The following is a 25,426-nucleotide window of genomic DNA, read 5'->3' as shown; positions in this document are numbered from 1 at the left end:
GGATTGGTCAAAAGAAACTTTCTTTCCTTTCTTACTAAAAAAGAATTTTGTTTTTTGAATGTTCCTCATCCAGTGGTTCCTATCCTTTATCTGCTCCCTAAAATACATAAGTCCTTAGAGGCCCCCCCTGGTAGACCAATTGTTTCAAACCGGGGAGCCCTTTTGGAGGCCTCCTCAATATATCTCGACAAATTTCTTCAAGATTCTGTTAAGAAAACTTTGTCATATCTACAGGACACTTCTGCCTTTTTGAAAAAAAATGGAACATATTAAGCCAGACCCACAATCGATTATGGTCACTATCGATGTATGTTCCTTATATACAATTATTCCTCAAAGTGAGGCTTTAGAAATTGTTCGCACCACTCTAGAGTCTAGATCAAATAAAAAAGTCCCTACTGAATTTCTGTATCAACTTGCTGTGATAATACTCCAGGACAGCTTCTTTATGTTTGAAAATGAACTTTTTCAACAAACTTCAGGGATAGCGATGGGCATTACAGTAGCCCCATCCATTGCTAACTTGTTTATGGACTGTTTTGAACAACGTTGGATCTACTCATCCCGATTTTTTGCTCAGATTAAATTTTGGACGAGGTATATTGATGACATCTTTCTCATTTGGAATGGAGGACCTGTTGAATTGAAAGGTTTTCTAACATATATTAATAATTGTCATCCTAAGGTTAAATTTACACACACTTCCAGTGTTTGTAGTATCTCTTTTCTTGATGTCCTAGTCACAAAGTTGCAAACTGAATTTGCAATGTCAGTTTACACTAAACCTACGGACAGTAATTCTATATTGCATTATTCTAGTGCTCATCCTGAACATCTAAAAAAGAGTCTCCCCTTCTCCCAATTTCTACGCATTCGGAGAATTTGTACATCAAATAGTGAATTCAGATCTCAAGCTAAGTGTCTGAAAGAGAAATTTCTACGACGAGGTTATCCTCTGAAGATTGTTAATACGGCTTACAAACGAGCGTACTATAATCATCGTGAACACCTATTATCTGATAGAAGTATTGAAAGTTCTGAGTCACCGGAAAAAATTATGACATGTATACTCACCTATTCTAAGAACAGTCACCGTATTGCCAACAGTTTAAGAAAGCATTGGGAAATCCTCACAATAGCGGGGACATTTAAAGATTATTCCCTGAGGATAGCCTACCGAAGAAATAGGAATCTCAAGGAAATGTTATGCCCCTCTATGTTGAGAGAATGCAAGGACACTCAAGCATCTGGAGATGTAGGGCATTACAAATGTGGAAAGTGCCAGATGTGTCCTCTTATGGACTGCAGTACCTGTTTTAAAAATCCTAAGGATAATAGGGAGTACATGTTAAAACATCATTCAGATTGTAAAACTCAAGGGGTGGTCTATATTCTGAAGTGTCCGTGTGACCTCCTTTATGTCGGTCAAACTTCGCGGAAATTAAATATTCGCTTGACCGAACATAAAAGTAATATCAAGAATTTAAACAGAAATGCCCCCCTAGCTAAACATTGCATTGATTACAAACATGAGTTTTCCTCTTTAAAGGTGACCGTCATAGAAATAGTACAACCAAATAAAAGGGGTGGAAATTTTCGTCGTATGCTTGCTCAACATGAGCAACGGTGGATCACCCGTTTACAATCTTTACACCCAGGTGGTCTTAACAAACACATGGAATGGCAACACTTTTATTAACATTTATTTGTAATTTGTTTGAATGTTAGTTTTTTGATACAATTTGCATGGTCTGTGTAACTTTAATGTAATTCGATCTCACTCATGACGTCAGGACGCCAACAATTTCCTTGAAAAAGAGGCTGTCGCCATTTTTTCACATTGAGACTTTTTCCTGTGCAGAGATATTTCAGCAGGCAAGTGTTATATTTTAGCTGACTAATATATACATTATTGAACTGTTTGGTTGACTTTAATTTGTTTTTTACAGCATGCTCCATTAATCGGCCCTGAAGCAGTGGATGTAATTAATTTCCACGAAACACTGGCCACGTTGGCATGTTTGGAAGCAATTCGCTGTTAATATACAGTCTGGTTGGAGCTAAGTAATTTTAAACTCTACCATGAACACTTTGATGTTTAAATATAGTCTCACCTTAAAAGAATAGTGCATTCACATTGTTTAATTGAAAACTGAAGAAGTCAATAAGAATTTGAAAAAATTTTTTTAGAAAGTACTGTTAAACTTTTTTGCATTAATATTTATGTATAATAAAATTTAAAATTTTAAAATTCAGTGGAGGTTAGGGACTAGAGGGTTGCCGATGATTGGAGCAAAGGAGCTGAAAAATCTACGCAGACTTGTACGGTCAGAGTCTATGACTTGCGTAGGCTCCTTAACTGAGGCCCCTCTAGTTAGGTAATAGTGCTTGCACTTTTCAAGATATAGTGGGGATTGATGAGCTTTTATGAGAAAAATCATTACTCATAAGGAATCTCAATTTCTCCAAGAGAGTTCCCCCAATACTCCTAAGATATATTTACTTCCTAAGATTCATAAAAATTTGAAATCTCCTCCAGCACGACCGATAGTCTCAACAAGACATTCAATACTAGAACCACTATCCCAATTTATTGATTATTTTTTGAGAGCGGAGGTAAAATTAATACCATCCTATTTGAAAGATTCAGCTCATCTCTTGAGGATATTAGATGAACTGCAAAATGTGAATGGGGTCACATTTTTTGTGACCCTTGATATTACCTCTTTGTATACAAAGATTCTTCGGGAGGCTGCCTTAAATATTGTTGAAAATGTTCTTGAACAACAAGAACTGGGACATTTTGATTCGGGGTGGCTCATGAAATTAGCAAAACTGGTGATTAGGGAGAATTATTTTTGCTATAATAGGGATTTCTATTAAAAAACTCAGGGGGTAGCGATGGGGGCTACTCTAGCTCCTTCTGTAGCGAGTTTATATGTTGCTAAATTTGAGAAAGATCATGCACATCCCTCCTCTTGGTTTAAATATATAAAACTATGGAAACGTTATCTGGATGATATCCTGTTTTTTGGGATGGGTCCCAGGGTGAATTGGAATCGTTTCTGTCCTGGATTAATACCCTAGACCAGCATCTTATCTTCACTATGACCTACCATGAGAAACAGATAGCTTATTTAGATTTTTTGCTAATAAGGGATATGGATAATCAGATTGCTACTACACTTTATAGAAAAGAGGTAGAGCGGAATAATTTTTTGCATTTTTCTAGCTATCATCTTTATCTCTTGAAATTTTATATCCCTTTTAGTCAATATTTGAGAATTCATAAATTATGTTCTATTCAGGAGGAATTTGAGAAACAGGCTGAATTGTTAACTAAATGTTTTCATGAACATGGGTTCTCTCAGAGATCTTTACTTATCCAGGAGAACACTAGGGAGGCGCTAGAAGAATGCTTGATATGTGTTCTCTCGTATATGGCTCTTAGTAATACTTTTTTTGCCATATTGAAACGTCATTGGCCAGCTTTACAGATGAGTTCACTTTTTCAGGAAAGCCCCATTGTATCTTTTAGGAGAGGTAGAACTATGGGTGAAATGTTATCTACATATAGGTTTGAAAAAAAACAATTACAGGATAATACTAATTTCTCTCATACTGCCTGTGGGCAGTGTTAATGGTGCAATTTTACCTGGACTGGGCTGTCTTGGGTTGACCCAGGCACAGGTAAACAATATTACTCTGCTTCCAATACCTCCTGTAGTAGTTCGCTAATGATTTACCTGATAATATGTCCTTGTCAACTGATTTATATAGGGAGGACGAGCAGGAGGATTAATATCCGGCTCACTGAACATAAATCTAGGATTAATGCAGGTAACCTGAATCCCTGTTAGTACAACACTGGCATGAAATGAAGCATAAAATTTCTGATTTGAGGTGGTGGATCATAGATGAAGTAAGGACTGGGTGGGAGGATGGAAACTATAAAGAGCGTCTGAACTTTAAAGAGCAGAAATGGATTTATAGTTGAAATTCTGTTAAGCCACTAGGGTTAAATGCAGAAATTGAGTGAATGACATTAATTTAATGAATGGATGCCTGTATCTGCGCGTAGGTTAGCGTGAGTGAGTGGTATGTTATGAATGACGTCAATACGTTAAAAGATAACAAGTGTATTAAAGTAAGCCGCGGCCATGTTCTTCCGGTCTAAAGTTGTTTGACGCAGAGAATATGTATCTGCTGAGTTAAAGGCATTTTTTCTAAAACGCTATGATAAGATGAAAATACTAATAAGATTGTTTCTAACATAGAGTTTATTAATTTGCAGGGAGATATCCTTGATAAAGCCTAATATAGGCGAAACATAGCTCTATGTCAGAGTGACCCCCCTTCTGTGTAGACTAAAATGAGTATAACTTAACTCTAAAAGTATTTTTTCTACCTATGTGAAGTTTAAATTTGGATGTTTTTGCTTTAAAGTACTACTGTATTTGGTTTAGCCCATAAATATATAACTGACCTTTTCTCTTTCTCAACCAATAGACATAAGAGAAGCTCACACTTGAATTTTGTTTCTCCACCAGTTAGAGGATGTAAATTAAAAAAACATCATCAACATCTTTTCTCATATCAGGCAGCATTATGGGGTAAAGATATGGAACAATTACTTTTGCTCACTAATACTTAAGGGGAATTTAGAAGATATCTAAAAACATATCTGTTCCTAAAGTACTTAGGTAGCTGATTTGTACAATCTTATTCCACAATAACTGATCTCTACAGCTGTAAATCACTAGCTTTTACTTTGTTTTACTTAATTTGTAGCATTTTTAACCATTGTAAACCGCATAGAACTTCACGGTCCTGTGGTATATAAACTATTATTATTATTATTAAATTATTCTAAGAAATTATATCTAAACTATACGTAAAATATATTTATTAAATAAGACCGATGACGATCTTGGTGCTGATATGCCATATGTGAAAAAATTTAATGTTCATAATGGCTGCGCTGCTGAGGTCTGAGAGTGAATTAATCTAAGGCTTTTTACGTGACTGTGAGAGAGAGAGATGGGCAGAGTCGCTGAGGGGATGTGGGATAGGTGGGATGAGTCAAAGAGAGAAGGGCAGAGAAACTGAGGGCACGAGGGATGTGTATGTCAGAGAGAGAAGAGCAGAGTGACTGAGGGCACGAGGGATGTGTATGTCAGACAGAGAAGGGCAGAGTCGCTGAGGGGATGTAGGGTAGGTGAGATGTGTCAAAAAGAGAAGGGCAGAGTAGCTTAGGGCAGGTGGGATGTGTCAAAGAGAGAAGGGCAGAGAAACTGAGAGCATGAGGGATGTGTATGTCAGAGAGAGAAGACCAGAGTGGCTGAAGGCACATGGTATATGTATGTGAGAGAGAGAGAAGGGCAGAGTGGCTGAAGGCACATGGGATGTGTATGTGAGAGAGAGAGAGAGAGAGAGGGCAGAGTGGCTTCATGCACATGGGATGTGTATGTGAGAAAAAGAGAAGGGCAGAAGGGCTGCATGCACATGGGATGTGTATGTGAGAGAGAGAGAAGGGCAGAGTGGCTGAAGGCACATGGGATGTGTGTGTGAGAACATAGTGACCAATCAGATTTCACGTTTAATTTTCCCAGAGAAAAGATTAAACTCTATTGGTCCTTAATGACAACTTTTGTTGAGGTTTTCCTTTTCTCTTGTTCTTATAAATAGGCCCCATCTATGTGTCACTGTTCATTTTCACTCAGTTTTTAAGAATGACACACCACGTTTCAAGGGGCCAATTTATATGAGTATGAAATATAACAGATCATGCCAAGTATACCTTGGTCTGTATACTAGTTGCAGGGACCTGTATTTGTTATGTATGTTGCTTAATTAGTTACTATTTTAACAATACAATGTCCATTTCAAAATCTCCCCTGCTCGGAGCTCAGGGGTACTGGGTTGAAATTTTTTCGATCTGGGGGTACTTGGCTTGAAGAAGTTAGAAAACACTGTGCTAGGCAACACATGGCATCTAAACATGGGCCCACTGTTATAAAATTACCCTTCAAGCGTCTAAGGAGAAATGGCTTAATATACAGGTCCTTGTCGACTTATGACTGCAATTGGTTCCGCAAGTCGATCTGGACGTAAGTCAGCCTATACTAACCTTCTCCCTGGTGGTCCAGCGGTGAGGGGTAAAAAATAGTTAGTATGGGCTGGGATGGGATGGGAGAAACGCATCGTAAAGTGCAGTGGAAAAATGTGTCCAACTTCCACTATAAAAAAAAAATAACTAAAGTTCTGTGAGATATCATGTATGTGGCAAACTCATGCATGCCCGGAAAGCACAGTTACTTACCGTAACCCGTAACAGTTGTTATCCAGGGACAGCAGGCAGATATTCTCAACATGTGGGTGACGTCACCGACAGAGTCCCGCAGCGGACAGCCTCGCAAGCAGACTTGCTTGAAGATCTTTTAAGAGCTTACGAGTGCTGCATTGCGCATACGCAAGTGCCTTCCCACCCGAGTTAGGGTGCGCTTCTCCTGTGAGGTACCTCAGTTTAGATAACTAGCTAAGAAGCCAACCAAGGGAGGTGGGTGGGTTGTGAGAATTACTGCCTGCTGTCTCTGGATAACAACTATTACGGTAAGTAATTGTATTTATCCCAGGACAAGCAGGCAGCATATTCTCAACATGTGGGTGACCTCCAAGCTAAGCATAATGGGATGGAGGGAGAGTTGGCAAATTAAGAAAACAAATTTTGTAAAATGGACTGGTCAAAATGGCCGTCCCTTCTGGAGAAAGTATCCAGACAATAATAAGAGGTGAAAGTATGAACCGAGGACCAAGTGGAAGTCTTGCAGATTTCCTCAATAGGAGTTGATCTGAGGAAAGCTACAGACGCCACCATTGCTCTAACTTTGTGACCTTGCAGAGGGAGACCAGCCTGAGCATAGCAGAAAGAGATGCAAGCAGCCATCCAGTTGGATATGGTTCGCTTCGAGACAGGATGCCCCAACTTATTTGGATCGAAGGAGATGAAAAGTTGTGGGGCCGTTCTGTGAGGTTGAGTGCGTTGCAAGTAGAAAGCCAAGACACACTTACAGTCCAAAGTATGAAGTGCAACTTCTCCAGGGTGAGAATGAGGCTTTGGAAAAAATACTGGAAGAACAATAGATTGATTAATATGAAATTCTGAGACAAGTTTAGGCAAGAAATTTGGATGAGTGTGGAGGACTACCTTATCATAGTGGAAAACTGTGAAAGATGGATCTGCAACCAAGGCTTGTAACTCACTGACTCTTCGAGCAGACGTGAGGGAAATGAGAAAGACGACTTTCCAAGTGAGATACTTGAGATGAGCTTTATCAATTGGTTCAAATGGAGGCTTCATCAATTGAGCCAGTACAACATTGAGATCCCAGATCACTGGAGGTGGTTTGAGTGGTGTGTTGGCATTGAAAAGTCCTTTCATGAAGCGAGAAACCACAGAATGTGCAGACATAAGTTTCCTCTCAAAAGGCTGATGGAAAGCAGTAATCACACTAAGGTGGACTCGGATAGATGTAGGCTTGAGGCCCGAGTGTGATAAGTGAAGTAAATAATCCAAAACTGAAGGCATGGAGGTAGATATGGGCTCCATGTTGCGAGTAGTACACTAAGCAGAAAATGTAGTCCATTTTTGATTGTAACACTGCCTAGTGGACGGCTTTCTGGAAGCCTCTAAAATGTCCTGAACAGATTGAGAAAACTGTAGAGAAGAAGTTAGGTTGAAAGGTACCAAGCTGTTAAGTGTAGAGACTGCAGGTTGGGATGCAGCAAGGACCCTTGACTCTGAGTAAGCAGAGAGGGAAAAACTGGTAGAAGTAGAGGCTCCCTGGTGCTGAGTTAGAAACATAGAAATATAGAATATGACAGCAGAAAAGGGCCGACGGCCCAACAAGTCTTCCCAATCATGATCCCTTCCACCCTTGAGAAACTATCCTCTATCATACCTCTGTAGCGACCCCACATGTTTGTCCCATCATCTCTTGAAGTCGAGCATGCTACTAGCCTTGACTACCTGACGTGGAAGACCATTCCATTTATCAATCACCCTCTCAGTAAAGAAGTATTTCCTGGTGTCCCCATGAAATCTTTCTCCCCTAAGTTTTAGCGGATGTCCTCTTGTCACCGTGAGACCCGTAAGAGTGAAAATTTCCTCATCCTCCTCCTCGATGCGGCCCGTTATGTACTTGAAAGTTTCTATCATGTCCCCCCTTTCTCTGTGCTTCTCGAGCGAGTATAAGCGCAGACTGCTCAGACGATCTTCATATGAAAGATCTTTAAGTCCTGAGACCATCCTTGTGGCCATTCTCTGAACTGACTCAATTCTCTTCACATCCTTTTGGTAATGTGGCCTCCAAAACTGGACACAGTACTCCAGGTGTGGTCTCACCATGGATCTTTATAATGGCATTATAACTTCGGGTTTTTGGCTGATAAAGCTTCTTCTGATGCAGCCAAGCATTTGTCTAGCCTTTGTTGAGGCTTTCTCCACCTGATTTGCAGCCTTCATGTCTTCACGGATGATTACTCCCAAGTCCCTTTTAACTTCAGTTTTTGTTAAGTTTTCTCCATTTAGGGTGTATGCAGTGCAAGGATTCCCGCTGCCAAGGTGCATAACCTTACATTTCTTGGCATTAAAGTTTAGTTGCCAAGTACTGGACCATTGTTCTAGCAAAAGTAGGTCTTGTTCCATAGTGTTTTGCGTGGTTGCACTGTTAGGTTCACTTGCCCGCCCACAGCATTGCATAGTTTATCATCGTTGGCAAATAATACAATTTTGCCTCGAAGTCCTTGAGTCAGATCCCTTACATAGATATTAAATAGCATTGGGCCCAAGACCGAGCCCTGCGGCACTCCACTGGTCACTTTTGACGATTTTGAGAGAGTACCGTTTACCATTATTGTTTATTGTTTATTCAGGTTTTTGATTGAACGCTTTTTCGAAACTACAAAGCGTTGAACAAAATTTAAAATTAACATTTAAACAAAAATTTAACAATAAAACATACATTTCTATAAAAAATTACAAGACTGACAACAAATACATACTAGGTAACGGACCGAAAAGCCTCTGGACACGAATAGGAAGAAGGGGAGAAATAATCGATATAGAAAATGTGAGAAACATTTAAGGTAAACACAAAAGGGGATTGGGAAAATAAATGTAAAAAACAAGAATAGGTTAATTGCTAAAACACAGTTGATCAATTAAAAGCATCTTTAAAAAGAAAGCACTTTAAATTGCTTTAAAAATTTTTAAAGTTTTTTTCCATTTTTAAGTGTAAAGGAAGAGTATTCCAGATCATAGGGGCTGTCACAGAAAAGATTGAGGTACGACGTGTACCAATTATTTTTAAAGATGCAATGTTAAGATTATATTGAGAAATAGATCTTAAAGCTCTCGGAGGGTCATATGGGATCAAAAGTTTGTCTATAAATGCTGGTGTATTGGTCTGCAAAGTTTTAAATGTCAGAAGGGCGATTTTATAAGTGATCCTGTGTGGGACCATCACCCTTTGAAGTCTGTCGCTAAGCCAGTCTTCTACCCATGCAGTCAGCGTTCCTCCTAGTCCCATCGCGTTCATCTTGTTCAATAACCTGCGGTGTGGAACACTTTCAAAAGCTTTACTAAAGTCCAAGTACACGACGTCAAGGGACTCCCCCCGTCCAGCTTTTTTGTTACCCAATCAAAGAAGCTTATCAGGTTGAATTGACAAGACCTTCCCTTCGTAAAACCATGTTGGTGGGGGTCCCTTAACTTTTCCTCGTCCAGAAACGTGTCTAATCTGTTTTTGATCATTGTCTCCATTAGTTTACACACTATTGAAGTAGAAGGGAGTACCACGGTTGGCTGGGCCACCGAGGACCTATCAGAATCAAGGTGGCATGTTCGGTCTTGAGATTGACAAGAGTCTTGAGAATCAGACGGAATGGAGGGAAGGCATAGAGAAACCGATCTGTCCATTCCAGGAGGAAAGCATCTGCCTCGAGGCGGTGAGGTGAGTATATCCGGGAGCAGAACTGAGGCAGCTTGTTGTTGAAGGGAGATGCAAAGAGGTCTATCTGAGGGGTCCCCCCATTGAGGTCTATCTGAGGGGTCCCCCCATTGAGCAAACACCTGACGCAGAGGCAAGGAATTGAATGTCCATTCGTGAGGCTGCAGAAGATGACTCAATTTGTCCGCCAGACAGTTGTGCTGACCTTGAATGTATACAGCTGTGAGAAAATGTTGTGAACTGCCCAATCCCACAGCTTCAGAGCTTCTTGACAAAGGGAGTCAGATCCTATGCCTCCCTGTTTGTTGACATAGTACATGGCGACTTGGATGTCTATCCGGACAAGGACTACTGTGTCGTGAAGATGATGTTGAAAAGCTTTGAGAACATTGAAAATCGCTCTGAGTTCCAACAGATTGATGTGACAGAGACGGTCTGCGGGGGACCAATGGCCTTGAGTACAGAGACCGTCGAGATGGGCTCCCCATGCATAGGTTGACGAGTCTGTTGTGAGAACCTTCTGATGAGGAAGAGAGTGGAAAAGCAAACCTCTGGAGAGATTGTCTCAACAAAGGAGTTACTGTAATGTGTTGAGAGAGTGGGTCGGTAACTTGCTGCCACTGAGATGCCAGGGTCTACTGAGGTATGTGAAGGTGAAGTCTGGCAAAAGGAGTCACATGAACGGTAGAGGCCATGTGACCCAGTAGAATAATCATTTGTCTCGCTGAAATTGATGCGAGAGAAGTCACTTGATGGTAAAGGCGAATAAGAGCATCTCAGTGTGGTTGAGGGAGGAACACTCTGAGCCGGACAGTGTCCAGAATGGCCCCAATGAACTGGAGAGTTTGATAGGGGTGCAACTGGGATTTTGAAAAATTGACTTCGAACCCCAGATATTGGAGGAACATAATAGTCTGTCGGGTCACTACAATAATCCCTTGTTAAGAGGGGGCTTTGAAGAGCCAGTTGTCCAGGTATGGAAAAACTTGATGACCCTGGGTGCGGAGGGCTGCAGCCACCACCACCAGACACTTCGTGAAAACTCTGGGGGATGAGGCGAGTCCGAAAGGAAGAACTCTGTATTAAAGATGAAGATTCCCCACCCAAAATCTTAAGAATCTGCAAGAGGCTGGATGGATTGGGATATGAGTGTAAGCCTCTTTGAGATCCAGAGAGCATAACCAATCCCCCTGATCCATCAGGGGATACAAAGTTGGTAAAGAAAGCATCCGAAACTTCTCTTTAACTAGAAACTTGTTGAGGACTCTGAGATCCAGAATGGGTCGCATATCCCCCGTCTTCTTTGGTACCAGAAAATAATGGGAGTAAAATCCCATGTCCCATTGGTTCAAGGGAACTTCCTCGATCACTCGAAGGCAAAGAAGAGCTTGAGCTTCCTGAAGAAGAAGGGGAAGTTGCAACGAACAGGAAGGAAACTCTCTTGGAGGGAGATCTGGAGGTACTTGAAGAAAGTGAAGTGAGTATCCCTCCCGGAGGATGTTGAGAACCCAGAGATCTGAGGTGATCAGCTCCCACTGGTGATAAAAATGGTGAAGTCGACCTCCAATGGGCAGAAGAGAAGTCTGATGGAGGGAGACTGGTCTGCTCAGACTGAGAATGTCAAAAAGACTGAGCCGGTTTAGACGCAGCAGGAGTCTGAGGTTTCTGCTGCCGCTGCTGCTGCAGTGGACGTCTAGGCGGAGGCCTGGAGAAAGCTGGTGTTATTTCTTGAGGATAATGACGTGGTGAAGGCTTGTAAGGCCGAGCAGGAGGAGTTTTAGGCTTCAGTTGAATCAAGGAGGCAAAGGAGCGCTCATGTTCGGAGAGACGCTTAGTAGCAGCCTCGACGGAATCATCAAACAGTTCAGTCCCTTGGCAAGGCAAGTTCACCAGACGATCCTGTAAATTAGGGTCCATGTCCACAATGCGGAGCCAAGCGAGGCGACGCATAGCCACCGTAAAGGCAGAAACTCTGGATGAGAGCTCAACGGTATCATACATGGCTTGCAGCATGAAGAGTCGAAGTTGTGACAGAGTACAAATAATTTGTTTGAACTCAGGAAGACACTGCTCCTCAAGAGCAGGGAAAAACTTAGGCATTATTTTGAGGAAGTGATTAAAATAAGCAGTGAAAATGTAATTGTAGTTGAGAATTCTATTAGCTTTCATGGATTTTTGATAGAGTCTGCGGCCAAACTTGTCCATGGTATGGCCCTCCCTGCCTGAAGGAACCGCAGCGTAGATTTTAGATGGTTGAGCTTTCTTTAAGGAAGATTCCACAACTAAGGACTGGTGAGATAATTGGGATTTTTCAAACCCCTTACAAGGGACGGTGCAATACCTGGACTCCAGTTTAGAAGAATTGGAAGAATTATAGTAACCTAAATTATACATTTTGGTGGAATATAATATGTCATATATTCAAAATGGAAAGAGCAATAGCAATACAAAGAGGGACATATACTAAATTTATAAAAATATGGGGGCCATTGACAAAATATTGTAATGAATAATTAGTAGGATTTCTCTTCTTCTTTTCTTCTTTTCAATATCTTCTTTGTGACACACATGAAGGGGAGGGTAATGAAAATAATTTTTACACAATATGATATAATATGATATACAATATGTAATGTATAATTGGAAAGTACTAGAAGGGTGGGGGGAGGGAGAGGGGATAAAAATATATTTAGAATATTATGTATTAGATATAAAAGTGATATTGTGTATTCATTAATTGTATTTCAATATTTTGTACACTTTATGTAAAATTTGAAAATGAATAAAATTATAAATCAAAAAAGAAGGTATAGCTGTAATAGAGTAAGGAGTTTCCATATTCCTAAGGAAAGTTTGTTTTAAGACAGGAGTCATGGGAAGCCTCAATGTCTCCTTGGGTGGATGAGGTAACTCCATGTCGGCTAAGTACTCAGGAGTGTACTTAGAGTCAGAGTGGAGATCCAACTGAAGAGCTTTCCCCATGTCAAAGACAAATTTCGCAAATGAGGCAGACTTGGAGGTAGACGGTTCCTCCGGAGAAGGAGAGCGAGACTTAGGAGCCGCAGAATAGGAGGGAGAAGCCTCTCTGGAATACTGAGAAGGAGGCTCAGAGTCCAGCATCATGGTCACCAAGGAAGCTCCACTACCTGCGATAGGAGGAGTCAGAGAGTGTTTGCGCTTGAGAAGCCTCGGTGGTGAAGTCCCCGGGGTCCGAGGAACAGAATGGGTCCAGGCAGGAGGAGAAATCTCCCTCGGAGGCAGTCTCGATGGAGCAGTCTTCGACCTGGACGGGCTTCGAGGCGAAGCAGCAGGTGTAGAAGCTTTGCGAGACCGAGACTTAAGCTTAGGTTTTGAAGGAGTCTCGACGGCCTTTGATAAACAAGGCATAGAAGACTCAGTACTGGGAGGAGGAACTTGTGCTTGTGCTTGAACTAAGAGTCCTGACTCCGCTTGGTAGCGAGATGCCTCGAACGCCTCAAGTGATGCCTCGATCGAGGTTCAGGAGACTCTGTCCCAGGAGGTGAAAAGTCACTGGATGATAAGCGATGAGACTTTCGAGGCTTGCCTCGAGGTGCTTCAGGAGGAGGCTCAGGCTGGCTCGTAGGAAGCAGGGTCGAGGCCAGAAGTTGAGCCATGACCGAGGAAATCTGAGTGGTCAGAATGGCTTTCAACATGTCCTCGAACATAGGCAACGAGACGAAAGGATCAGGTCTCGAAGGTGCAGCAGTGCGCTCCAAAGAGGGCGATCTCGAGGATGAGTATTCCCTATGTTTGGAGGCACGCTTAGCTGGAGGTCTCGTAGAGGCACAGCCTGGGACACCTGAGACTCTGTAGACTTCTTAGGAAGGGTACCCGAAAGAGAAACAGGAGACTTACCCACAGATGAAGACTTAGAAGGGATTGCAGTTGAGGCCTTCAAGACCGAAGTTGTCAAGGTCGAGGCCTTGGTTGAGGCAACCATGGGTGTTGGGGTCGAGGTCTTGGAAGTCAAGGCCATTCCCGAAGCCGAGGTCAAGACCCTCTCAGCAGACTGCTCCATAGTACCAAATAATTGAAGAATTTTAGCATGACGTCTGCGAAGGGCTCGAGGTTGAAGGGTAGCACAGCGTGAACAAGAGTCGGAGCAATGTTCGGGACCCAAGCAAACAATACACCAATGATGAGGGTCGGTGATTAAAATTACCTTGCCACACTGGCTACACTTTTTGAACCCGGTAAGAGGCCGGGACATAGAAAAGAAAAAGCCGGTGAAAGAACGAGGCTCAGCAGCCAGGGCCGCCGGCCGAAATAAAAGCAAGTTTAGAAAACTTTAAAAAAAAAAAAAAAAGATAAAAGACGCGCAGGCACAGCAACTAAGAGAAAATAACAAAGCCGCGATGCGAGAAGGCAATGAAGAGCTGCAGAGCTGAAGTGAAGAGGACTTCTTGGCTCCGCAGAAAACGTTGAACTGAGGTACCTCACAGGAGATGCGTGCCCTAACTCAAGTGGGAAGGCACTAGCGCATGCGCAATGCAGCACTCTTAAGCTCTTAAAAGATCTTCAAGCAAGTCTGCTTGCGAAGCTGTCCGTTGCGGGACTCCGTCGGTGACGTCACCCACATGTTGAGAATATGCTGCCTGCTTGTCCTGGGATAAACGCTTTTCCAAAATTCTCTAGACTGATTAATTCTCTTTGTCTTCACAGACCAACATTGTGATTTCAGTAAGCTTTCAATGATTGAGCATGCTATGTTTACACAGTTTTAAATATTTCAAATTTAATTAGTGAAATATATTATATATATATATTAAGGAAACAACCCAGAGCCCAATCATCAATATGATCATTTTGTCATATTCTGATTTAAAATATAATGGCATCTCGCTATTTTAAAATAAATTCCCCAAATCAGCAATAGCTTCATTCATTGAGCAAAATGAAATTTTAGATTAAAGACATTATATTACAAAGTGTATTTTTCAAAACTTAACTTACTTGGTGAATATCTATTCATCTGTGCCTAAAACAAACAAACAAAAAAATTACTGATAGAAATGTAAGATTTTTCTATGCATAAAATTAATATTCAATTAACACTTAAGAAATACAACTGAAGAATAGCATCAGATATGAATTATAAATAAATAATTATATGCAAGTAACTCTTACAATTCCTCTGGACTTGGCAAGGAAGACACAGACCCCTCTCTGAGCTCAACCACACCAAGTCTGCGTTCCAGGTCTGGGCCAATCTGGGGCCACTAGGATCACCAGACCCTTGTGAGAGGCCACCCTGCACAGAACGAGCCCTATCATATGCCACGGGGGAAAGACATACAGAAGTTCCCCTTCGGGCCAAGGTTGAAACAGAGCATCAAGCCCTTCGCTGCTGACTTGCTGTCAGCAGCTGAAGAAAATGTCCGCCTTCTGGTTCCCCGAGTATGCCATCAGATTGAAGGTGAGATGATCCCACTGGCTTTACTATGGCCTCAAACCCTAGCCTGGACAGGGACCATTGTCCCGGATCCAGAATCTTACGACTTATGAAGTCTGCCTGCATGTTGTCTTGTCTACTCCGGCCACATGAGCCACAGACAAGGCTATCAGATGCCTCTCTAACCAGGCAAAGAGCATCCGAGCCTCCAGGCTCAGCAGGGGACTACTTGTGTCTCCCTGACGGTTGCCATTGGCAACAGCTGTCGCATTGTTCAAGAACACACAGATAGGCTTTCGGTGGAGACACCCTTGAAATTGCAGCAGCGCCAGATGTATTGCTTGTAGCTACAGTCAACTGATTGATCATCTGCTCTCCAGTGCAGACTACTGGCCCTGGATCGGTACCAACCTGCAAACTGCTCCCCAACTGGAGAGACTCGCGTCCGTGGTCAGGGTCACCCAGTCCAAGACTCGCAGAGGTTCAACCACCACAGCCAATTAAGGCAACTTCACTCCCAGAGCATCCCGCTGAGGATTCCATCGAGTCAGAAGGGACAACTGGAGAGGACAGAGGCGAGCTCTTGCCCATGAAATCACATCTATAGTCACCACCATGAGACCCAAAACCTGCAGATACTGCCAGGTCATCAGGACTGAAACCGCTAACATGTCCTGAATGGTTCCTGCATGTGTGCAACCAGACTCCCAGGTACTCCATGTCCTGCCTTAAAACGGCCCAGAAAAAACACAGAGGACCTGAAAAAACGGTGATTTTAAGATTTTACAGCTGGGGGGGACCAGGACATGCAGGGAAACCACCTAAAACCTCGATTTAAGCACCCCCCCCAAAATCGCCAAACTCAGAGGCACACAGACACCTCGGAGACATGTGCAGCAATGCATTTCAATGGCTGCCAGCTATACACAGAAAAGCACAGGAGATCAGTACCTCAGGAGCTGATAAAACTGGATTTTCAGGTCTTCTGAACATCTCACCTTCCCTGTCACCTCAGATCATGACCACCAGGACCTCTCAGGGGATTTAAGGAAGATACTATGTCTGGTTCCGATCCCGGTGTATCTCCACAGAACCGCAGCAGCCTGCACTCTATCCCTTAGCGGACAAACCCAATCTGATCTGCAAGCTGTCTGAGGGGCTTACTGCAGGTTCTACTAACAGGGTATCCCCAGAAGCAGACAATTTTTAAGTAAAAGTCTGCGATCTCTTGCTAAAAGGATCACTCTCCCAGAATGAATCAGCAGCACTTGGGCAATATCTGCGGCATGGAACAAAATAAAAGACTAGAAATTGAGAAAAAAAATTCACGAGCAAAAGAAACTATAAGTCAGCAGCTAGGCTGCAGAAACAAACTGAGCTGGGAGGAGTTGTGTCCGGAGAGGTGACCTAGGAGAGGGGGGAACAGATTTATTTTTAAGTTCTGTAGCCAAGGTTAGAATAGATGCAAGACCCTATGGTGAAGCTTCCAGAGGTTATTGTCCAAGAATACTCCTTAGCCTATCACCTCTTAACTTCATCACATGTCCTTTCACTCTGGAGTTTTCTTTCAATTGAAAGAAACTTGACTCATGCATATTTACTCCATATAGATAGTAAATGTCTCATATCTCTTCTCTCCCACCTTTTCTCCAAATATTGAGATCTTTATGTAGACCACCGACCAGTTTCCTGAATCCATCCTTTTATATCATTTTGAAGGTGTGGTCTCCAGAACTATACAGTAAACTTTCAGTTATTCACAGTAAACTCTCAGTTATCCAGCACCCATGGGGATTGGTGCATGCCTGATAACTGTAGTTGCTGGTTGCTTGAGAGTTACTGTAAAAATAGTTTTGCCTCCCTTCCCATCTCACTGTATCATCCCCCCATCCCCACCTGTAGCTCCAGCATCTGTTCCTCCATTCTGACACTCCTTTCTGGTCTGGGTCACTTCCCCCCCCTTCTCTCCCGGCCCCCTCCCTCCCTACTTATGGGTCCAGCATCCATCCATCTCCCCTCCCATGCAATTTTCCTCATACTGGACCCTCCCCACATATAAACTTCTGGTGTACCTCCCCCCCGGGTCTGCCTTCCCTAACTCAGCATGGGCCTGCCCACCTGGACCCCCACACACACACACACACACTTATTTGAAGCAGCGGCAGTGCTGTAAAAAGGCTGCTCGCAACCAGCCCCAGCAGGACCTTTCCTTGAAAGTGATGTGACAGAGGAAAGGCCCTGCCAGGGCTGGCAGCGAACAGTCTGTTTACAGCACTGTCGCTGCTGCTTTGAGGGAGGGATGGAAAGGGGTGTCGGGTCAGGACCACTGCTGCTTTGGGTAAGGGAGAGAGGGAGGTTTGGCAGGTCAGGACTTCTGCTGTTGCTTACTCTGCTCAGGGGAGGGGATGGCGGGTCAGGAATGCTGACACTTCAGGAGCTGTAGAGAGGGGGGATGGCGGGTCAGGACTGCTGCCACTTCAGGAGCTGTAGGGAGCGGGGGGAAATGTCCAGTCAGGACTGCTGCTGCTTTGGGAGATGGAGGGAGTTTTTGGGTCAGGATGCTGCAGCTGCTGTTTTGGGGGCTGGAGGAAGGATCCTTCTAGCTTTTGCCATCGCCTTTTCAACCTGTTTGACCACCTTAAGATCATCACATACTATCACAAGGGACTTTGGTGCACAAAAGTTCTTCACCCCTAAACCAGGGGTAGGGAACTCCGGTCCTCGAGAGCCGTATTCCAGTCAAGTTTTCAGGATTTCACCAATGAATATGCATTGAAAAGCAGTGATTGCAAATAGATCTAATGCATATTCATTGGGGAAATCCTGAAAACCCGACTGGAATACGGCTCTTGAGGACCGGAGTTCCCTACCCCTGCCCTAAACTGTACCGTTCCCTCGGGTTTTTGCAGCCCAAATGTTTGACCTTGCATTTCTTAGCATTAAATCCTAACTGCTAAATATCAGACCATTTCTCAAGCTTCACTAGGTCTTTCCTCATGTTATCTACACCAGTGTTTTTCAACCTTTTTACGGACCGGCAGAAATAAAAGAATTATTCTGTGGACTGGTATCGGTCCGTGGACCAGCGGTTGAACAACACTGGGCTAAGTTGTGGGCAGGCCCCACCCAACTCTACACAATCTCCACCCAAGACCCCGCCCCCATAATAGTACTAATTGCACCTTGCACATCCTGTGCCTCATCTGGAAGCCTTCCCTCTGACATTGGAACGTCGGAGAGAAAGCTTCCGGTTCAGGCACAGGATGCCAATAGGAGCCATTGCCCATGGCTTTGTGCACTGAATCAGTTAGGAAGAGGGAGCTGGCTTGAAGATAACGCCGCATCGATCGCACCGTGGACCGGCGATTGAAGAACACTGTTTTGGGCCTGATGCACGTGCTGGCCCTGTGGACCGGCAGGAAATTTCTGTGGACTGGCACTGGTCCATGGACCGGTGGTTGAAGAACACTGATCTATACCATCAGGGGGTCTACTCTATTGCAGATTTTGATATCATTCACAAAGAGGCAAATCTTACTGGTCAGCCCTTAAGCAATATTGTTTATAAAAATGTTAAAAAGAATTGTTTAGTAACTTCATGGCTTGTTCTTTAGTCTTTGTACAATTTGAAACAGTACACATAGAAACATGATGGCAGATAAAGGCCAAATGGCCCATCTAGTCTGCCCATCCCATTCCACTCCTCTCATAGAATTTTATAGACCTCTTATCATATCTCCCTCTCAGCGCATACATAATCTATTTGATAAATATTCACAATGCTTGGGTCCTGCAGAGCAGATTTGGGAACCACTTCTAAGTCAATATTTTAATCCATTTACTTCTTGCCCATTACATATATCCTATATAATAAAAGGGCAGCCGCGCATGCGCTCTCCTATTTGCGTGCTTCCGTGATCAGTAGGTCTGTGGCCGCAGGAGTGCGCATGCACGCTTATACATCACCAGCCTCCGATCTCCGTTCCTCCATCTGGGGGGGGGGGTCTCGGAGGAGAGGGCAAGCCGCTCAGCGCCCCCACCGAGGAGCCCAGAAACTTTCCGCTGCCCGGGACCCAAGTCCTTTGCCGCTCCCCCTTCCCTTCCCGCGGGCCCGACTACAAACCTGGCGATTCAAGCAGCGTGTGTAGCAGTCTTCACACGCTGCTTCGAGCCCTTCTACTGCCCTAATTTGCTCTGCCGCATCTCTGATGATGTCATCAGGGATGTGCCAGAATAAATCAGGGCAGAAGAAGGACCCGAAGCAGCGTGTGAAGACTGCTGCACACGCTGCTTGAATCGCCAGGTTTGCAGTCGGGCCCGCGGGAAGGGAAGGGGGGCGGCGGCAAAGGACTCAGGACCGCGTTTGTAGTCGGGACCGCAGGAAGGGAAAGGGGGTAGAGGAAACGCTAATGCTGCTGCACAGGGAACTGGTGTGGGGGGGAGGGAAATGGAGGGGGAGGGAATGCTGCTTTGGACAGACAGACAGAGGGAGGAAGGGAGACAGAAAGAAAAGAAGAAAGACACAGGGGCAGGTGCACAGGGAACTGGTGTGGGGGAGGGAAATGGAGGGGGAGGGAATGCTGCTTCGGACAGACAGACAGAGGGAGGAAGGGAGACAGAAAGAAAAGAAGAAAGACACAGGGGCAGGGAGATACACAGAAAGACAGACAGACAAAGGGGGCCAGGGACAGAGACAGACAGAAAGAAAGACAGCGGGAGTCGCATCAGGAGGGGGGCGGGATGCGGCATAGGGAACTTTTCCAATGGGTGCAAATGGGTGGCTGTCAGGAACCTCTGATCAGGGGCCGAGCAAGGTAAGTGTATCATAGGGATAAGAAGGAGGAGGGGGGAGAAAAAGGAAGGGACGCCTACTGCTGGACAGAGGGCGAAGGAAAGAGGTGCTGATGGACAAGGGAGGTGAAGAAAAAGGAACAGAGGCCTAATGTTGGACAGGGGGAGAAGGAAAGAGGTGCTGCTGGACAGGGGGGAGGTAAAACAAAGGGAGAAGGGCTGCTGCTGCATAAGGAGAGCAGTGAAGGGGTGGTGGTGGTGGACACAGGGGAGGTAAAAGGAAGGGACAATGGACAGGGGGAGCAGGCAAGGGGTGGTGATGGACAGCCAAGGAAAAAGAAAGACAGAAAGAAATAAAGCGGCTAAGGAGAGAGAAAGAAATAAAGACAGACACACACACATATATTCTAGCAACCGTTAATGTAACAGGCTATAAGACTAGTTTCTAATAAAAAACAAAAAGTAATACTCACCGGACTCTGCCTCTATTATCATAAAAAAAGGAAAAAGAATAAAAAAGAAAAATAAAAGGATTTGACATTATAGCTCAAAAGTAATGTTGGCTCAAGAAAATATCTTTTTTTTTTTTAACTTTAACAAAATTAATAATGAATTAGAACAAAAAGAAACGGACATATCTAATCTTTCTTCACATTTAAAACTTGGAAGAGACTTATTTCACCTTAAAAGCAAGATACTCAATGTAGAAGTTGTGAAGTCCACAGGATAAGTTGACAGCTTCCTACACCTATTTTAAACCATTTTTAAGAGACATTAAAGAATGTCATAAGATGCTCAATAGTAGTGTTTTTCCTCAATATTCTACAAATACAAGTTGTCTTTACTGATTTGAAGATAGTCCACATAATAATTTTAGTTCTCCTGTATTCAAATCCCACTGATTCTTTTTGTGACCTTGAGAAAATCACTCAACTCTCCATTGCCTCAAGTATAAATTACGAAGGGGTGCTGAAAAGTTCTCAGCCCAACCAAGAAGGAAATGACAAGGAGCCATGAAACTTACAAGTTATTCCACATATTTACCCCTAAGTTCAACACACTTGGCACATCATGTCTGTAACCCTTCCAGAAAATACTCTGATATCTGGTTACCTTGTCACTGAAATACTGCTTCACTGCTGCAATCACCTCCGTATCACTCAAAAATTGTTGCCCTTTCAAACTCTCTTTAAGCTTTGGAAACAGAAAAAATAGTCAGATGGAGCAAGATCTGGTGAGTCTATGCACTGAAACCCCAACTGCATCAAAACAGCCATAGTTTTGTTAGCCTTGTGAGCAGGTGCATTGTCTAACAAAAAAGAACTCCTTTCTCCGCATTCCTTCTCATTTTTTTCCCAATTCCTCCTTTAATCAGTACAGCAAGTTATAGTAGTACTCTGCATTAACTGGCTCCTTAGAAGATAGTCACCTTCCTGATCCCAAAACACTGTGGCCATGACCTTTCCTGCTGACTTTTGGGTCTTGACTTTCCTTGGCCTTAGAGAATCCGAGTGCTGCCATTGCACGGACTACTGTTTTGTCTCAGGATCATAGTAGTGCAACTATGTTTCATCAACAGTTAACTAGTTGTTCCAAAAAGTTGGCAGCAACCAGCTCACTGAAAATGCTGCAAAATCAACTTGGAAGTGTCCATTTAAAGTTATTTCTCATTAGCATTCAAACACTTGGGCACCTACTTGGCTGAGGGTTTCTGCATACTCAGCTGCTCATCGATTATAAATCCAACACAATCCCTGGATATCTGTAGTGTCTCAGCAATTGTTTCAGATATTTGCCGATCTGCCAAAGTGAGATCATGAACACAGTCAAAAATTTCAGGAGCTGACACTGTTTGAGGCCTCCCAGACCTTGCTGCATCTTTGGTCTCAACATCTCCATGCTGAAAGTTTACACATCACTTTTTCATTGTGAAGTATGATAGGCATTTATCACTCAGTGTTTGCATCATACAGTCATGGATTTCCTTTGGATTTTTCTTCTGCAGGAATAGGAATTTCATGATGGCTCGGAGTTCCACCCTTGAAAATTCCACACTTTTCACTGACATGGTTCAATCAATGATCTGAAACAATGTGAAAACACAGCATTACGATTCTGCAAATTGGCACTTTGCAAAATAAAATAACATTCTTTTCAGATACAATAGCAAAATAACGCTCAGAATTTGAAAAGTTGGTTGACAGAGAACTTTTCAGCATCCCTTCATAGTTATTTCCCTTCAGCTACTACTAAAAGATGTGAACTAAATCTTAGTTCTCAATTCATTGGCTTAGACAGTTCCAGGTTTTTTTTTAACAGTGATAACTTTTATTTAAAATGTTTCCATATCAATTTTCACAAATTATTGAACTAGATTATAAGACTATATAAGAACAATAAAAATAAAAATATATCACACAACTAAGAATAGATTCATTCATTCTTCTTCTCATTCAGACCATAGACCACATACACAGATCTTCAAGAGGCATGTAAATCTTTTCATCGACTCAGCTCTACAAATAATCAACATAAGATTAGGACTGCACAGTAGAATTATACTATCACCATCAGAGTTCCAATTGTTATTGTTTTCGCCTATACTGACAATTGCCTTGAAAAGGAGGAAAATACTTCAAGTGCTCCTCAGTGGTAGGTAATATATCCTGCCCCCAGAACTTGGAACTATCATCAGTCAGAAAAACCTCCTATAACAACTTAAAATATAAGCTATCAATTGTCTCATTAATTTTCCAAATATTTTTGAGTTATTCTTTCTAATGAAGCATAAATGTATTGGTAGTCACCACTTAGCTTAATCATCCAGATACGGTGTCCATTATGTTCTACAGAGCTTGCCTGTTTAAAAAAATACTTCTGCAGGAACTTGCACTGTAATTTTTATTAAGGTGACACTAAGTAAAATACAATAAATAAGGAGAAACCACATTCTTAGGTTCAGCACTAAAATATATCAAATGCTACAGATGAAAGTAATATATTTTTTTTTTACTTGATTCTGTTCGTGTCACAGTTATCACATTACATTAGTGATTTCTATTCCGCCAATATCTTGCAGTTCAAGGCAGATTACAAAAGTAGTTATCTGGCCATTTCCAGAGGAATTGAATAGTAGAGTGATTTGCTACAGAGAATTGGGATTAAGGGATTAGTCTTGCGGTGTTAGTTTGTCTTCAAGGATGTCTTGAATAGGATGGTTTTTATTTCTTTTCTAAACAATTTGTAGTCTGTAGTCGTTATCAGTAAATTGAAGAGTTGGTAGTCTAGTTTTGCTGCTTGAGTGGCTAGAAGGCCTTCGTACAGTTTTTTTCGTTTGACGTCTCTGATTGGGGATGAGTGAATGGTTTGTGCATTCTCCTGTGTCTGGTTGAGGCGGTTGTTTGGATTAGGCGGTTGTTTAGGTAGACTGGGCTGTCTCCATTTACGGTTTTAAATAGCAGGCAGTAGAATTTGAATTGTACTCTTGCTTGTATTGGGAGCCAGTGTGAATCTAGGTATGCCGCTGTGATGTAGTCGTGTTTCCTCAGTGAATAGATTAGTCTTAGCGCCGTGTTTTGAACAGTTTGTAGTTGTTTTATCATGCTTGTGGGGCAGGGGAGATAGAGTATGTTGCAGTAGTCTAGAAGATCTAGGACTAGGGACTGGACCAGGAGCTGGAATTGTGTTCTGTCAAAGAATTTTCGAACCTGTCTTAAGTTTCTCATGACCCCAAATGATTTTTGTATTGTTTTGTTGATTTGTGGTTGCATGGTACAGCATCTGTCAATTTGTCATTCCTAGAAGTTTTAAAGTGGATTGTATAGGGTATGTGATTGAGTTTATAACTAGATTTGTTATAGTTGGGGTTTTATTATTTTCGAGGAGAATGAATTTTGTCTTGTCTAGGTTCAGTTTCAGTTTGTGATATCTGCTGCAAACGTTGCTGCTCAAGGAATAACATCTCAGTAACTGCCACCATCTTTATACATCATCAGTGTGGATCAGCGGTTCATAAGACAGTGGAGCCCAAGACATCAGCGGGGGAAAAAGTAATTTTTAAAGAGCTCCGACGGAGGGTTTGGGGTGGCAACCCCTCCACTTTATTGGTTAGTGTTCGCGCTGCTGTTGGAGGTGGGTTCGGGGGGTTGGAAACCTCCATTATAGCGAAAACGGAACTTTTTTTGATTTTTTCCGGGAAAAGTTCCATTTTCTCTATAATGTGGGGGGTTTTACCCCCCCCCACTCCCCCGCAACAGCAGCGCAAACACTAACCAATAAAGTGGGGGGGTTGCCACCCCAAACCCCCAGTCGGAGCTCTTTAAAAATTATTTTTTTCTCCCGCGCGCTTCTGTCTTCCGCCGAATTGTCGGCACTGGATTGTCAGCACGCTGGCGTCTGGCGCGCGATTATCCCGTCACCGGATCAGCTATTATTATAGGAGCTCATTTTCAAAAGAGAAAAACATCCAAAAAATGGCATAAAGTGTCATTTGGACAGTTTTTTGCTAAAAACATCCAAATCACTACAGTGGTACCTCGGTTTACGAGTGCACCGGTTTGCGAGTGTTTTGCAAGACGAGCAAAACATGTGCAAACTTGGTGCCTCGTAAACTGAGCTTGCCTCGCTGTACCAGCACCCTCCCCCCCCAGCGATCCAGCATTCCCCCCAGCGATCCGGCATCCCCCCCGCTCGCCTCTGCCCCCCCTACGATCCTACATCCCCTCCCTGAGCACGGTAATGACATCCTTTACCCCGACTGGGCACCAGTGCCGGTGCCCGAAGATCCTCCCTCTTCTGGTGCGGCCTGGGCTGGGCAGTGCGTCGGAGATCCTCCCTCTTCTGGGCTGGGCCGGGCTGGACTGGCTTTGAGCATTTGCGCATGCTCAAAGCCTTCTGGTCTCGCTCTCTCCGAGATTCTCAGATTCAGGTGGAGCCCTGAGGGGAGAGAGCCAAGAAGATCAGTTATTTCTTTGCCGGCTTTTGCTCTGTGCTGGTGCGGCGCGAAATCGAGGGCGGGCTGCTACACATTGTGGCTGGCAGGAGTCTTCGTCCTAGCAACCGCTGTGGAGAGGATAAAATCGGCGAAAAATATCAAAGAAGTGCAGGAGCATGGCAAGCACCCGACAAAATAAAAACGAAACTGGTACGTCGACAAAAAGGCAGAAGCAGGATCAAATTACACCAAGCAAGGTCCCGCTTCCTGCTGAAGAGA

General features: G+C 43.3%; 1 protein-coding gene across 2 annotated transcripts in view; it reads right to left on the bottom strand.

Moving 5' to 3' along the window:
- Positions 1-25,426, bottom strand: part of FCHO2 (FCH and mu domain containing endocytic adaptor 2) — a 349,104-nt gene that overhangs the window by 181,039 nt on the left and 142,639 nt on the right. Inside the window, exons 14-15 of one of the 2 annotated variants that reach the window (XM_033929206.1) lie at positions 20,688-20,699; positions 14,985-15,009 (exon numbers count right to left, since the gene is read on the bottom strand). In XM_033929206.1, coding sequence (XP_033785097.1) covers positions 14,985-15,009; positions 20,688-20,699 — 37 coding nt within the window. The remainder of the gene's footprint in view (positions 1-14,984; positions 15,010-20,687; positions 20,700-25,426) is intronic. The other variant, XM_033929212.1, reaches the window with a different exon arrangement.

Source organism: Geotrypetes seraphini, chromosome 1 (genome assembly GCF_902459505.1).
Source record: "Geotrypetes seraphini chromosome 1, aGeoSer1.1, whole genome shotgun sequence".
NCBI lineage: Eukaryota > Metazoa > Chordata > Amphibia > Gymnophiona > Dermophiidae > Geotrypetes > Geotrypetes seraphini.
Note: the sequence above shows the minus strand (reverse complement) of the source record. Positions and strands in the feature narration are given on the sequence as shown.